The 16640-nt window shown below is 55.3% G+C and overlaps 1 protein-coding gene across 2 annotated transcripts in view; it reads right to left on the minus strand.

Annotated features, from left to right (window-relative positions):
* The window catches only part of LIMD1 (LIM domain containing 1), a 28412-nt gene extending 17259 nt beyond the window's left edge, over positions 1-11153 (minus strand). The window contains exons 1-2 of one of the 2 annotated variants that reach the window (XM_080577919.1): positions 9698-11151; positions 1962-2063 (exon numbers count right to left, since the gene is read on the minus strand). In XM_080577919.1, coding sequence (XP_080434045.1) covers positions 1962-2063; positions 9698-10853 — 1258 coding nt within the window. In that variant the 5' untranslated portion in view covers positions 10854-11151. Of the gene's footprint in view, positions 1-1961; positions 2064-9697 lie in introns of both variants that reach the window. The other variant, XM_080577920.1, reaches the window with a different exon arrangement.
* Positions 11154-16640: the final 5487 nt, after the last annotated feature.

Below are 16640 nucleotides of genomic sequence, written 5' to 3' on the forward strand. Positions count from 1 at the left end.
GCTAGCAGGTGAATCCATCCATCCAAGCAACAAGTGAACAAGAGGAATAATCACTGCCGGGCGGCAGCGAGCGCTGAGGCCGGAAAGAGGAGAACAGTGCTCGCAGAAGCGTGTAGCATTTGAAGTACATTTCCTTTTCTCTTTTACCAACAAATCGCCTGGGAGCAGGGAGGGAAGGGGAGAAGTCATTTCCTTGATCTGCATACTATGGGCCTTTTTGTTATTGTTTGCCTGCCGGTGGCTGGACTGGGAAGGAAAGAAGCGAACACATCCCTGAAGGCACAATGCGCTTTTGGTGAACAACCTGAAGGCTGGACACTCGGCGGATTTCTGGAAGTCTGCTTCTCTCTCGTTTTTGGACACCAGTGAAGAAGGTTTTTTGTTCCACAACGTTCACATGAGAAAAGTATTTCTGTCCATCCCCCGCGGCGGACAACCACTGCTGCCTGAAAGGACGTGTAAAAGGGTTCACTTCAACCACTGGTCAAATGCAGGCTTTTTCTCTCGTAGGGCTATCCTGTATTTTCTGCAGTGTATTTCTGAAGCACCAGTTGCACAGCTGTAATTTTAGAAATTTAAGACAGCTTGAACCTGCTGCTGGATTATTTTTAACAGGAGCTCTGCTGGGAAGGGCAGTTCAGAGGCTGCCTGGACAGAGAGGGAGAAAGGTCCCTGAAGCAAAGCCCCGGCTGCAGCCAGGGACCCTCTCCGCAGGAGAAGATTTCAAATTAGCTTAGAAGAGAGGACAAAAGAGCAAGCTGCAGGCTTCTGAGCCTTTAGGAAGCTGCCATCCTGTGCAAACACCCCTCTTTCTTTTCAGTTTTCCTGTCTTCAGCCAGATGACGGTGCAGCGCTCCACTGCAAACCTAGGTGAGGCCAGGCAGTTGGTGCCGGGCAGCTGGGGAACCAGCGGAGATCAAGGTTCAGCTGCTATTAAAAAGCATGCACATCTTTCTATATTTACTCCTACTTTATAGCTCCAAATAAAACACTAGCCTTTACAGTCCTGATGAGTTTACAATTCTAAATACACCACAGGAAAAACAAAACAAAACAAAAAACTGTAAAAGTTCGTCTCGGAAAACCAAACTGATACATGCAAAAGCACCAGATGGATTATTATTATTTTTACTGCCGCCGCATATGTAGCTACATTCCTAAAAATATGCTACTGGCTCCGGGGCTAGGCATAACAAAACAGAAAAACCACCGCCTCACAAACAGCCGCGGTCTGAAACCGAGAGGCCTGGTTTCTGGGCCCAGCCCCCTCGCGGGCTTCCTCGAAAAGCCCCCCGGGGAGAATCGGGGCATCGCGGGGCTCGCCAGGCTGAGACCACGAGCACAGCACCCAGCTGGGAGCGAGGAGACGGGCTGTGGTCTCAGGGCACAGCGCTGTTTCGCTGTCTGTGCAGTTCACAAACTCCTCTCCAAGGCCAGGGATGCTCAAGGCTGGCTCCCCGCTCGGGATGGTGGATAATAACGTTGGGAACCTGCTGCTACCCGCGTCCTGCCAGCAGCGGGCTGCAAGGTGTCAGACGCAGCAGCTCGCCTTTGGATTCGCAGGCGGGAAGGCAGAAGGGCTTTGAGGTCTGCCTGGACACGTGGGAAAAGCTAAATCCCAGTTTAGGCATGCTTACTGCCGCTTGGAAACAAAGCGCTCGTGTAAATAACAAAATGTGGCTATAACTGAGAGACAAAGGAACGAAAACAACCTCCCCCCCACTAGAAAGCAGAAGGCAGGCACAATCCCGAGTATCTTTTCTACATGCCTTGCGAGAATCTATTCAAAACCAAACAGCCAGCAGCACCACAAAGGCACACAGCTGCAGCAGCCTCCAGCTGGCAGACAAATGAACAACCGCATCCTTCTTTGTTTTTTCCCCTTAAACCAAAAAACGTTAAGCCAGAGGAATTTGTCAGAGGGCAGAGCTCGAGCGGCCGCCGGGCGAGGGGTTACTTACTGCAGGCCCCGCAGGTGAAGCAGCCGTCGTGGTAGAGGTTGCCCATGGCCTGGCAAGCCTGGTTTGCTCCGTACACCCCTTTGCTGCACTTCACGCAGGTTCCTGCAAGAGACGGAGGGCAAGAGAGGTCAGAAGCAGGGTTTGGGAGCCCGGCTGGCTGACGCAGGGACGGGCGGGCCCGCCGCGAGGGTTATTGCACCTGCAGTTTGGCACCGCTGCTCAGCTCAGGGACGGGCAGCGAGCTGCAGCCACACCACGTAGGCGACACGGGTGTCACGTACCCCGGGGAATGCTGCTAACGGTGGCCACTATGATCATCCAGGCTGCACAGCTAAGGCCTTTTGCACAAAATAAGCTGCACGGCAGGCACAAAGCCCTCTCTCTGCTCCGCAGCAACCCCGTGTTTGGGACTCCACCTCCGGGACTCTCCCTCCAGCAAGACGTCCTCTGACTCAAAGCTCCTCGCAGCAGGGATCGTCCACAACGTTTCGCTCCTACATGTCCGACGCGAGGGACAGCCTCATCCTACTGGAGATCCTTAGTCACGCTGTGGTTAGCAAAACCTCACTGCTTTTGGGGTACCGCAAGCTCCGGAGTCATTGGAAAGGGCTGGTCAGAGCTGGGAAGAGAACCAACGCACGCAGGAAAGCACTGAAAAGTAACTCCCCGTCCTGGCAGCACGGCTCTGGCAGCCCCAGTTTGGTTAGGGATCTCTTCCCGTGGTGGAGAGCTGCGACCGCCAGCTCGCATGTACGGGGATAAAAATGCTCAAGAAGCCTTTGCAATAGCTCCCATTTGCTGAAGAGCAGACAGTTCATGTTCCCAGACAGGCTTTGTGCGCTGCACCGCTGTCACTTGAGCTGCTCCAAACCCCGCTGCGCCCAGAGCCCGAGCCCACACTGACAAAACCCCCCCAGAGGCTGCAGGGAGTGAGAAGTTGCTCTGCTTTGTCCAAATCAGACCTCAGCTGAAAGCCTGGCTTGGCTGCAGGCCCGCCCCAGCGCCCGCACCGGCACCATGTTTGTAAAACTCGCTGGTTCTTCTCGGACCAAGCAGATTTATCTCAGTTATTTACCGAAACACGCATTTTAAGGAAACAAATGGGATCGGGAATGAAAGATGAGATGAATCACACAGGCACTACCAAAACTAAAAAATAAAATGAGACGAGATAAGAAAAATTTGGCTTTTCACATGCCTGTGCTCTGTCCCAAACATGCACAATCTGCTCCAGCCCGACTCGTTGTGCAATCGCCCAGCACAAAGCGAAGGGCTAGCTCCCAAAATTCCCCACCCTGACTACAACAACGTGGAGTGGAGAGCGGAAAAAGTGCAGGTTTTGCAGCTTGAAAACCTTCTTCCCGTGATATTCACCAGGCTTTCCAGAGGAACGACGCCCTCCTTGTGCTGGAAGCGCCTGCATTTTTCCCTCCTCCGTGTCAACGAGGGCTGCTCCAGAAATCGTCCTGCATGCTCTCCTTCCACCTCTGCAGAGAGCGGTGGGCACCGAACTTGCACCAGCAGCCACGAGCTGCCTGGCCTCGTGGTGCTGCAGGGCACGGCACTGCCCGGTGGTCCCCAGGGGTCCGGCCACATCCTCCTCTGCTGCCCCGTGCCCCTCTCTGCCCCTCCGTGCTCTCCTTCGCCTCCTGCTCAACCCTCCCGTCCACTTATTCCAATATTCAGGCCCCCTAAAAGAGGGGGAAATAAAGGCAATGAATGTAAGGGCTTGTAAAATAAGTTGGTGATGCTGCCTGCGAAAAATATAACACGTTAAATTAATTACTCCGCTGTGTAATAACCAACCACACTATAAATATTTATAGATGTCCTACGGCAAGGTTGACAGCTGAATAATGGCACTGTGGCAAGGCTGCGTATAGTTTGTTACACTTCTACTTGTACCCGCTACTTCTTAAAAGCCAATTAAATGCTGGTAGCAATTGGAATTATAGAAGCCAGCCTTTGCACCTTCCAAGTACAATACTCTGCAGTATTTTTAGCGACGTCCTTTGGGGGAAAAGAGGCGATTCTTAGTACTTTTTCCCCTTTGCTTCTTTCTGCTGCCATGGCTCGCTCCCTGCTGCCGGGACGGCCCCGTTCCTCCAGCTCCAGCTCTGGTCAGGTGAGGAGGGGGCACGCAGCCCGCTGCCCACGGACCGGTGGCTACTGAGCTCTGCAGCCCGCACCCGGCCCCGTGCCATGGCAGACCCCTGCCCCTGCCCTGCTCCAACCCAGCTCTGACAGACCGCAGCGGCTCCGGGAGGTTTTCTTGGCGTAGGGCAATTTTTAGTAAAAAACATCATCAGGCCTTATTAGGCGTTATTAGGGAATAATGTTTTTTTTCTCTCCTGCAGCAAGAGGACGCTGAGCCCGAGGAACCGCGGACGCGCAGCGCCGGTGAATTCACACTTGAGCGCACCGGCAGAATGGCAGCCAGAGCCGGGAAGGGCGAGGGATGCGAACTGCTGACTTCAGTCCAATTTCTGCTGGTAGGGCAGCTCGGCCCCGGGGCAACAAAGAAACCTCTGTTCCCTGCCGCGTGACGCGGCGTCAGGCGACGGAGGAGCCTTGGGGCGCAGCGGGGACTGAGGACGGGCCGGGGGGGCTGTGCCCCGTGCCCACCATGCTTGATGCCCACCACCACCAGCGAGCAGCTGCCAACCCGCCAGGCCCAGCAGGCCAGGAGCGTCGCTATTCCATTCTGACCATATCCCGCTCCTTGCTAAAAACTCACGGCAAAGACCGGCAAACGACAGCATTTCCTGCGGCGGGTGGCTGTGATTTATTTCCTCGTACCAGGCACCGTCTGTCTACACACCGAGAATGCCGCGGGGTTGGTTTCATCCCCCTCTTCTCAGCAGTGTCCAGGACAGCCAAGCCTTCCTGCATGTCTTCCTGGTCAGGTCTCCCACAAACACCAGCGAAGTCTGGAGGGCCAAATGCGACAGCGTGCTGCGTCAGTGGGAGCAACAGGTGAATGTCCTGGTGCATCAGCCCTGGGTTACAGGCACCCAGTGGCAGGAGACTCTGGGCACGCATCTGCACACGCAGCTCATCCAGGAATGGCTCAGAAGAGCAAGTCCGTCCTGCTCCTTTTGCTTACACGTTTCCCCGACCAGTTTGATTCTTCTCCATCAGAGGCAACTGTTTGTTTATTTTTGCAATTAAATTCCCCACGGTTTGGCAAGCTCTCGACCCCTGCTCACAGGAGGCTGGATTTGTGCTGAAGGACACCCGCTTGCATTTGGGAGAAGCCTCAGAGCCTGCACGTAAACACCTCCGGTATCATCTTTCCTGTCTGCCCAGGCATGCACACAGCTAATCCAGAAACGCGCCCTGCTGCCTTCGGGCTCCAAACCAGCTTTTCTCTTACCTTGCTCCCATTTTACGCTCCAACAGGGAGGACACTCATCAAGTGTATCAGTGTTTCTCAGCCCCCTCTTAAGACCCACCGATCTGATCTGTAAGAACCAACTCCTCGATGTATGCGCACACTTTTCAAAGACCATCCACCGATAAGGAGTCCACCATGCCACATCCATCATGATGCTCTCAGTTCTGCTGCTTTTACCCCCGATGCCAGCTCCCTGTGGCTCACCTTACCAAGTCATTTCTACATTCAGTGTGACAGGGACATGGCCTGCCCACACACCATGTGCCTTGGTACACTGCTATCCAATACTACGCAATCACCTGTCCCAGAGTGCTGATTTCAAGGAGATCCAGAGTCCTGTGAGAAACCACGCGCCTGGAAAACGCGGCAGCCCGACCTCACTCATCACTCGGTATCGCCACCCGTATCAACCCCGCGCCACCACTCGAAGTAGCAAAGGACAGGTACTTCCTGCCCGAAGAACCACAAAGCTGGAAAATGCAGTTTTTCTGTGCTGTTATTTGCATGCCCTGTTGTCGAACCCCAGCTTCGCTGCATGGCACACAGTCACACATGCAGCGCCAGTGAAGAATAAAATCAAATTCCTGCCAGTGACAAGTTAAGTACCTTACAGTGATGTAAGAGGTGGTGCTGACTCCGGCACAAAATGAATGAGGCTCCTCATTACTTCCAGTCCCCACAGCGACAGTGTCCTGGCTGAAAGACCTATTGATCCTCTGTCTGAACTCCTTCCTTTTTCTCTCCTTCTGGTGCAGACTTTCTCGTAACAAACCCAGCTGATCTTCCAAGAGGAGGGGAGGGGAAGCACGCACCCCTCTGAAGAAGCACATCCCAGACAGACACTTACCTGCTTGGTTCCTTGCTGCGAGATGAGCTTGGTGACCTGCACACAAGCAATGATCTGTGCGCTGAGGTCCTTCCAGCCTTCCTTGCTCCAGCATGACTCCCCTCTTCCTGCCTCCCCCTTCTCTTCGCTGCAGACGTGGGTTGCGCTGTTCGCCCAGCAGCAGGCAGGGAGGAATGCGCCCGCCAGTGCCCAGTGGAAACAATACTGTTATCATCACCCACACATAAAACAAACCTTGGGAAAATGCTCATTTTAACCTGAAACTCTCCACTCCGCAGCCCTGAAGTCACCCTTGTTGCCTCTGACACATGTTGGGGCACTGCTGTCAGCAGCGTTCGGTGAAGTCTGCAGGTGTGGACAGCCTTAGGGTTAAATGACTTGTGCTTCCTGCAGTGATAAAATGCAAATTTTACCACGTGTAAGACTTCGAAAGAGTGCCACTGGCCTTCGGGCTGATTATACCCATCCATACGTGCTGGGGTTCCAGGTTTCCACCGGGTTTCAAAGACTGGGTGACAGCTCCGCTTCTGCGGACGGGGAAAGAAATCTGTGGGCTTCACCAGATCTTCTCTGCCGTTTTGCTGGGAAGCATCCCGCTATTCTGCAAAACAAGATGCCTGGGCCCTCCTAAAATACCTGCAGCATATCAGCTCTGTGGAAGGAAGGAAGTCGGAACTTAACACCTCACAGATATTTCTAGTAAGAAAGCCATTTACGAACATTGTTTAGAAACGCTCTTGATAACTTTGTAGATAGTCTATCAGATCGAGATTTCCATCTAGCTATACGAAATAAACACTGGTAAAAACGCGATGCTACACCTTACACCTCCACAAGCATCCCTCCGTGCCTGCAGATCGCGGAACTGTTCTGAACCCCAGGGTCTGCTAAAACAAGTGGTAAAACCTGGGCTGCGCTCCCGCACCAGGCTCCCTCCGCTCAGTGACCCTCACCCCATGCTATGCTACCAGGACAGACAGACCTGTCTTGCAAAAGCCTCCTTGTTAACAAAAGCAGCGCCCGAAGTCAGCAGAGCTGAAAGCGTGCGAGACAAAGCAGTTTGGCCATCTGCACTTCTATCCTGGTTTCATTCCCTGGCTCGATGGCAAAGCTGCTGCCTTAGTCTTCGCTGTCACAGGGGAAAGTCTGTGACAAATCAAACTGTTGATCCTCTTTATCACTATGACATAAAGATACTCATTTTCCATCCTAAAGTTTGCTAAGTTGAGGGTGTGCAAACACAGATTCAAAACACCATGTCCTTTATTATTCCAAAGGAAATAGGACATCTGTGAAAAAATGAAAATAAAAGCAAGAAAGAAAGGAAGAAAGGGCAGAGAGTTAAAATACCTCCGCACCAGCCCTTGCCCTCCCTGGCCGTCCTCAGGGCAGGGCTGGTGAGCCCTCCTCTGCAGAGCTGAGGCTCCACAAAGCTTTACGTCTTCCTCTGCTACGCTCACATCTTCTCATTTCTCACTCTCCTGCTCCTTCCTTTGCCCTCTCTCACACACTATGCGCCGGTGCAAAGCCTCCTGCCAGGAACACATCAAAACACCTTGCTGGGAAGTAGGCAGCTCTGCTCCTTCCCCTCCCCAGGCCTCAGCGGGATCACCAACACGACCTGCCGTGTTGCCAGCATAACTACTCCCTCATTACAAATTTCCTGCGAGATAAAAGCCTTCCCCTGGCGCTACCACCTATTTCGTGACAAAAATGTAAAAATAAATCTAGCCTCCAATTACATCCGTCTGCTTTCTCACCTCATTTCCTTGCACGTTGTGCAGTAGGTACGACCTCGCTGCTTTACTGGCAACCAGTAAACCTTCACATTTTTGCACACTGTCTCCCACAAGGTTTCTCTCCCAGCCCATGCTCACGGTCAGCTCCTTTCCAGCAGTGCTCAGCACTCCTGAGGTAGGGTCCTGAGCTCAGCCAAGCGGCACGCTCCCCGCACGGCACGTAGAGCACCCGAGCACATCTCCAGGATAAAGCGATCCAAGTAAGGCAACTTGGCAGATCACTTTTCTGCCAGAGAATAGAAACGTATCTGCCCTGCCACAAAGCTAAATTCGATCTCGAATATTAAGATAAACAATCGCAGCAAAGCCCTCTGCAGGCGAGTACCAGCACTCGATGCCAAGAAACACATTTTATTATGCAATTTGCAACTAAACACTTTGCGGTCCCTTCAGCTATGTCCACGAAGCTCGGCGCCAAGTCCACGCGTAACGCGGCTCCTGTACGCGCAGAGCACCACCGAGCCACCCTGCTCGCAGCGGGAAGGGGGCACGAGGACTGCTGGCTGAGTCCCACTCCGTTCCTCTGCACCAGGCTGCAGCGTCTAATCTGTTCCTGCTTCTGCTTTTGTGACCGTGGATCTAAAATGGTGAGGGAAACACAAACTAGAGCCGCTCCTGTCACTCGTTACATTAGCAGCAGCGCTCTCGGCGGTTCCAGCAAAAGCAACACCAGGTCTCCTTTTCCTAAAGAGACAAAGGGCTGAACTCTCTCCTCTGCTGTTAAATCACAAAGAGCAGCAGGGAGAAAGGAAACACTGCCTTCTCCTGTGACTTTTTGCCATCCTGTGATACTAAATCAGTTTGGTAGTACGTTTATATTCTCGTGCTGATATCCATAGGTGTAAGCAGTCTCTTCCCATTGCAAAGCACATACATGAACCTCTGGTGGTGGTCTGCACTACCTGTGGACCTGACATTTCGGTCTGCAAGTCGCCTGTTTTTCTAAAATATCTGCAATCCAATGAATTGGTTTGAGAGCCGACAGGGACTGACACCCAGGGGCATGGGAAATCCTGGTGACTTTGGGAAGCCACCAACCTTCCCAGCCCTAAGCATCTTCTCCCCATGAGATCCCACAGGCGTGCACAGCCAGCTCCTTCAAATCCCACTCCAGCTGCAGCTCCCTCGCAGGTTGCACAGCCCAGGGCCACCGCAGCCTCTCCGTGAAGCCACACGTGGGGATCTTTCGGGGTGAGCACCACCGAGCACAGAGCCTCCTCCAGGCTCAGCTGCCTCCACAGCCTCCTCAGGGCTCAGCTGCCTTCTCCAGTCCCGCAGGGCACGCAGGTGTGACGCCGTCCCACTCTTCAGCAGGCTACCTTGCCATCCAAACGTGCTTTGAGCACATGGAGAATCGTAAATGCCGTGAAGAAAAGCAACTCCCGGGCAGCAATGATGGTCACTTCAAAAGGCACTGCTCCAGCTCGTGCCCAGCACTGTCCTCCCCAAAGCTGCTTCCCTACCTGTGCTTAAAATTTAAGGATTAAGAAAAAAGCATCGTAGGAAGAAGAGCTTCCAGTACCTGTGATAAATAATGATTACATAAAAAAAGAATGGGAACAACAGAAAAAGTACAACCCAACAGAAGTAACCGTGAAACACAACCCCGAAGGCGTGAACGCTGCAACGACACCCACCAATGAACCACCGTGACACCGACTCACGGACTACGTCCTTCTGCAGCTGCACTTACCGAAGTAGTCGGCCTTAGGCTGAGCGTCCATCTCCTGCTCCAGGCGCTGGGTGAGCGCTTCCAGCTTCAGCTCAGCCGCAGACGGCCCCTGCTCCTGCTGCGGAAGGAGGGTCTGGCAGGGCAACTTGACTTTGGCCGCGCCGGAGCCCTCCTGGTGCCTGCCGTCGGGATGGAGACCGCTGATGCTCTCCTTGAAAGGCGGCTTCGGCGCATCAGAAGTCAATGGCCCCTGCGCCGCTGCCGGGTGCGAGGAGCCCAGCTCGGGGCCGCCGTTGGGCCGGTGGTTGTGGCCGTGGGCCACGAAGTGGCCGGCGGGGCCGAGGTGGGCGCCAGCTTGCTGGTAGTCCACGCCGGGAGCGGAGCTGGATGGGAAGGCCCGCGGGCTGCCCTGGTACCACAGCTGGCCGCCATCTGCAGCTGGCCCATCCACACCGGCCCTTGGACCGCAGGGCTCGGCGAGAGATGAAAACCCCGCGGCAGGCTGTGCCATGGGAGCCGAAAAAGAGGAGGACCGGTGCTGTGGCATGGTCGCTGGCACGCCATCCTCGCGCCCAACCAAGGGTGCCGGGGTGCTGCGCACGTGCGAGAAGGATGAGGACCTCTGCCCGGCCGGCTTCGGCTCCCGGCCCCAGCCGCCCCGCCGGCCCTCGCCGCCGTTCTCCTGGGGGTCTCCGCGGGGCTCCGCTTCCCAGCCCCGCCGCCCCGCCTGGCCCCCCGGGGCGCCGCAGTCCCCTGCCATGGGTGCAGGGAAGGCCCTGCAGGCGCCCGGCCGGCTGCAGCCGGGACCCTCGGCCACCATTTGGGGCTGGGGTCCGGTGGCAGAGGCCAGGGGCGGCTTGGCACCGCCGCCGCCCCCCGGCTGGGCACCCCGGGGTGCCGGCAGGCTGGAGCGTGGCTGTGGGGTGCCCAAGCCGGCCCCGCCGTTGAGCGAGGCGGCGGCGGCTGCCATCAGCATCTCCTCCTGCTGCTGCTGCTGCTGCTGCTGGAGGTGGATCTTGGCCATTTTGGTGGCGAAGACCCGCCGGGTCTCCTCGAACTCGGGGTTGTTGCCGGCCGCTCTGTCCACCCGAAAGAGCCCGTCCTTGGAGGCCTCGTACATGTTGAGGTCCTCGATGAACTTGCTGGCCTCCAGGCCCAGGTCGTCGTACTTGTCCATCTCGCCCCGCGCTCTGCCCCGGGGCCGGCCCGGCAGAAGTTTGGGTTTTGTCTTCCCTTTCTTTTTTTCTTTTTCCCCCTCTTCCCGCGGAGCTGCCGCCGGGGAGGAGGCACCGCAGCACCGCCGGCGCCGCGGGGCCGGGGCCGCCCGCTCCGAGCCGGGGCCGGGTCCGGGGCTCTCGGTGGCGGCGGGGCCGGGGCTGTGCCCCCGCTGCCTCCCGGTCCCTGCCGGTCCCCGCCGGTCCCTCCCGCCGCTGCCGGCCCGTCCCAGGCGGCGGGGGCGGAGGCGGGGGCCGGGGCGGAGCCGGGGGGCGGCCCCGCAGAGCTGCAGCCCGGTGCGGGACCGAGGGGGGCGCTGCCGGCGGCGGGAGGAGGAGGAGGAGGAGGAGGAGGAGGATTGGGGTGGCCTCGGAGCGGGGGAGCCGGGGGGTCACGGCGTGGCTGAGGTGGGGAGGGGATGGGGGGCGGTGCTCCAATCCCTGCCCCAGCAGGGACGCCCAAGCAGGGTGCCCGGGCGGCTTTTGGGGGGCTCCGAGGAGGGAGAGCCCGGTATGCCAGCGCCCCGTCCGTCACCTCCCGTGCTCAGTTCGTGCCCACTGCCTCTTGTCCTGGCACTGGGCACCACTCACAAGAGCCTGGCTCCGTCCTCTCGGCGTCCTCTCTTCAAGTGTTTGCAGACACTGATGAGATCTCCCTGAGCCTCCTCGTCTCCAGGCTGAGCAGTCCCAGCTCCCCAGCCTCTCGTCATAGCAGAGCTGAGGGTTTACATGGCTAACAAAGGCATTTTAACAATTTTAACACGGGAGCGGTGACAAGCACACACTGAAGGCAGTGCAGGGAGTGGGCAGCTACACCCTTCTGTGATGCCGTGAGCTGTGAGAAGCAGACATGCAGTCAGTCAGCAGTGGGTTTGTGTAAAGACCTTGTGAAAGGCACTCGCACCCAGACACGCAGATTCAAGCACCGAACGCCTGCACACAACCTGCTCGGCCCAGTACAGGCGGCATGCCCACAGAGCCAAGCCACGTCGCTGTGTTTGAAAAGCCCACGGGTAATGCTCAGACTGCAAAAACATATGACTTTTTAGAGAGGGACAAGCTGGCCCTCGAGGCCAACGTTGTGTGGATGAGGCAAGGACAAGTTTTCCCTCCGGGCAGGGCCGCCCAGCTGGAGGGCACGCTGTTATCTCTGCCGCATCCCCCGGAGCACTTGGCCGCCTCCAGCAGTGATAAAGCAGAGCCCTGAGCTGCCAGGGAAATAGTTTGCATTCCTGGAGCGAGAGCTGCAGGAATGCGCGCACCGGTTAAGCCGCCCTGGCTTTTACACTGAAGTACAGGCCCATCCTGGCCCGCCTGTGGCAGAAACCCCAAACAAAGCCAACCCCACCACGCAAAACCTGCTCCGGTGCCTGGTTTGGGGCTCTGAAGGCTGTGATGGGGTTTGTGGGGCTGTGGTGCCTCCCAGTGAATGCACTGATATCGCCGATCCTGCAGGCCTGGGCAGGTGTGCTCAGACTTTTAACGCTCCCCCAGGACTCAGATGTTAAGGAATGCACACATTCGCTGCCTTTAATAACCGCGACTCCAAAACGTGTCAGAAACCAAAGAATCCCCTCCCTTTTTTAACAGCTCCCTCACAAAAACTCTGCTTATCAATTGGGACGGCTTGCCAGGTCCGACACCGCACGCTCCAGCGGGGTGCAGCCGGACACGTTTGCAATCTGCATCCCCCCTACAAGAGGCGTGTGCCTCCCAGCACAGGCGCCTCGCGGGCTCCAAACGAGACCAACGCTCATTCCCCGCAGCGTCAGCCTCGTGCTCGAGCCCGAGCTGATAAGCTGATAAACTTCGGACTCGCAGGAGCGGGCCTGGATGCCGTTAGATCATCGTTTTTATGATTTCTGGGGAAGGCAGGCCCAGGGGTGAGGCAGGCGACAGCCTCAGGCTGGGGGATGTGCTACCCCAAGCTGTAAGAAGCAAAAAAAACCACTCAGAAGGAGACCTTTGTAGCCTGTTGAGCTTTTAAGTGATGGATAGTTCTGGAGCGCATAGGGAAAATGATCCCATCTGCTCCCATCTACCTGGCCTTTTTAAGCCTTGCTCTGCCACAGGGAGGCTGGGGAAAGGAGGATCCCGAGGCCGGGCTGAACAAACCACTGTTCGCTTTCAGACAGCCTGGGTGCCCAGAGGCTGAGCCCCCTTCTGCACAAGCCCCAGCAGGTCAGGAGGGTTTGGTTTGCAACCGGACATCTTTGTGAAAACCACGGGGTGTCCCCCTCCCTGTCCCACCCTCCGGATGTGTGTAGGAGGGTATCACATAAAAGCCCGCAGGGTGAAAGAGAAATGTCTCTCTCCTTTTATGATGAAAAATACACCTGGAGACTGGACACGATAAACCAACAGGTGCTGTCCAGTTTTATGTTCCCTTCCCAGAAAAAACAGCAGCCCAAACATGAACCGCTAAGAGTTGCCACCAAGAACAGGTAATGGCAGCTCTGGAGAGCGGGGTTTGTGAGGATGTGGAGCGTTAGGTAGGGCAGGGAATGGCCCCAGCAGATGTTTTGTGCCAGGTGGGTTTTGGCCTGAGCTACCGCTAATCAACTCTTTTGCAGGACTCCATCAAAACCATGGAGCCTTGAGATTAAACCCAGTGGGGGCAGCCAAAGCCTAAGCCGAGTTTCAAAATCTCAGCAGCATCCTTGGAGAGGCGTGTGCAAGGCCAGCTTTGGCACCGGGGATTGCCCCGGGAAGGAAACTGCTGAGTTTCGAGTGAGCGAGAGGAGCTGGTGGGTGCTGCTCTGAGACCGCCGCAGCTTGCCTGGGACTGGGAACTTCCCTCGCCCTTCATGGTACAAAAACCAAGAACAAAGAGCAGCACGGGTTTTGTTTCCCTTATTTGAGCCGACCTATGAAAACCCTCAAGCAATACCCAGATGATGTCTGTGGGGCAGTGCTTGTGCTCTGAGGAAGGGACCTGAAAGGCCGGGATGTGTGAGCCCAGGTTCCTCCATGGTGGCAAATCCACCTCGTCCCCTGGACTGGGCAGGGAAAGGAAGCTTAAACAATCCAGAGACTGTCTCCCAGAGAGGATAACTTCACAGGTCTAAGCTGCTTCTCCCAAAAGGCCATCCTAGGTTTTTCTTTTTGCTGCTTTGCTCAGAACGGTGAATTCTTCTGGTTGTGTCTGTGGTCAGGAAAAGAGGACAGAGGCAGCACTTGGATGGGACACTAGCAACATTGTTCCACGAGGTCCAGGAATTTCCAGGTGCAAAGCTGTGAATTCCCAGCTTCCAGAGCTGATGAGCAGAACCACAGCAGACAGTTTGGGCGTTCGACACCCCCTCCTTCCCACTGGCTTCAGCACACTTCTGGAAACTGAGCTAGCTGAGATGCTAAGGCTCAGTTTCAGGTATTACTGCTTTCGTTTTAAATGAGGAGAGTCACATGCTGAAACAATAAGCAACAAAGTTGGTACCAAACAACAGACTCACTGAATTTGTGTGACCTAAGAGAACTACAAAGAGAAAATGCAGCACCACGTAGATAAGGAATGGAGCATAAATCCCACTGCTTTATCCTGGGAGGAATCTGCGATGTTCACAGGCAAAGAGCAATCGAGAAGGAAATCACACATCCTCCCCATACCTTCTTCCCTCCTCCTCACCAAAGGATGCAAAGTTCAGCAAGTTAAGGTAAGCTCCTATGCAGCACAGTGGAGACCCAGCCAATGCCTCCTGTGTTTTTTTTTTTCCTGCGGACTGAGATGAGGCTCTTCAGACCTCTAGGAAACAAACCCTTTGGTGGAACAGAAGTATTTTGGAATGGAGGTATCTATTTTGGAATAAAAGTATCTATTTTCAGCTTTCAAAAAACAAAACAAGGAAGAATCTGTGACTTCGCTCAGATCATGGCCTTTTCCGACTTTCTTTTGTAAGGGTCGTGCATGCATTTTACCATTGCGTTACCTTTTATCTGCGAGCTAACATCTGTGAGTTGATTTACAGTTGGACCTGCAGGAGCTCTCCACCTCTGGGGGAAGCAGCCTTCTTGCTGAACTGACGCGCTGACACTGCTGACCTTCACCAGCTATGTAAAGTACATTTCCTTCCTATGCCAAAGGATAAAATCAGCTGTGTGAAGAACAATGCATGCACAGACAACATGGAAAACGCTGCTGAAGACCTTCAGATACTGAACTGTGAAGCTGCACTTGGCCTCGCTCCAGGCTCCGCACGCATGAGCACACGCTTTGATTGCAGGCTCCCGCGGACAGGAATCGTAGCCAAGCGACTCAAAGGCATCTCGGTGCCTAACGCGTGGTGGTTTCGGTGAATGCTAGGCAGCAAAGTACCTTTGAAGTCTTGTGCTTGTATTTACTCTCTGTGAGATTTGGGCCAGGGATATTCCCAAGCGAAGAGATGATTAACTTGAACTTTCTACCAGAATGGAGACGTAACACTACACTGCCTTGCACACCCTTATGCTGTAATTAGATACCGGCCCAAATTTTTACAGTTCCTGTGAGCTTTACAGCCCGTGCCTATTACGGAATTAAGGGGTCTTCAACTGCTGTCATAGTACAAGGCCAAAATGTACGTTCCTACTTGAATTAACTTCATATAAACACTGTCCCTGGGAGAAAAACCATCACTGATTTAATCCACGTTAGTTCCTGTGGGCAGGGCTTACACATTGCAGTGTATTTACTGTCTTCGTTCTGTATTTACTCATGCAAAATAATGCTGATGACTCGCAACAGAGCCACCCTCCACGTGGAAAACGCAGCTGCCTGCAGGATGAAGGCAGGCAGCTCTTTCGGGAGGATGCCCTGCGGGAGAAGGGCTCGGGGCCAACAGAGAGGCACCGAACCCCTGCGGGGAATTTCTGTGCAGCAGAGGAGGTGCTTCCCCTGTCCCGGTAGGGGCAGTTCAGCAGGGTTTTATCCCTCACCAAGAATGAGGGTGTTGGTTTATGAACACTGGGGCCATGCTTGGCTGAGCTCTGAGGGTGGTGCAAAGGGTGATGCTGCATGAAAACCACCCGAGGGATTTCCCCTGCACCCTCACAGGCATCCTGCAGCACCCAGTGCCCTTTGCTGGCCACAAAGCCTCCACCCGGGGCGCGGGCAGCCCCATCTCAGCGGCAGTGACAGGCAAAGGTGCAGCCCGTGGTGCGTTTTAGCAGGAAAGCAATAAAGGCTTTCAATAAAAGAGCAATTTGTCTGCATCCGCCAGGTGCTTTGTACCAGGAGGACAAGGCTGGTGGGCAAGTAAGAATCAGGCCTCGGCAGTGTTAGAGGAAGCACTGTCTGTCCCTAACACAGCAGTGTGCCCTTTTCTGGAGAGGGAGAGAAAACAGATGATTTTTTTCCCCTTTTTTTTTTTTTTGCCTGTGGCAGGTGATCCTGGGCAGGACAGCAGGCAGAAAAGTGGGGCTGCTGGCGGGTGCTGGGCTGCCGAAAGGGACTTTGTCAGGGCAGAGAGCCCAAACCTCAGCCTCCACCTTCAGAAACCCCTACGGGAATGCAGCAGTTTGGAGATATTGTTCCTCCCCACCGCTGCCCCAGGGGCCTCTGCATTCCTCCGGGAGGCCTGCCCTAGCTGCCTCCTCCCGCTTTGCCTCCAAATTTAACCCCAAGGAGCACAGGCAGGGAAGGGCGATGCCACCCTGGTCCTGGTGCAGGGTCCCTCATCCCGAGTTGCTGCTGTGGGGCGAGTGTGGACGCAGCAGTGCCTCTCCTCTGTGCACATGGGGTTAAACCCCAGGGCAGGAGAAATTTTGGGCTGCTG

This window comes from Anser brachyrhynchus (assembly GCF_964034855.1).
Source record: "Anser brachyrhynchus genome assembly, chromosome: 2".
Taxonomy (NCBI): Eukaryota; Metazoa; Chordata; class Aves; order Anseriformes; family Anatidae; genus Anser; species Anser brachyrhynchus.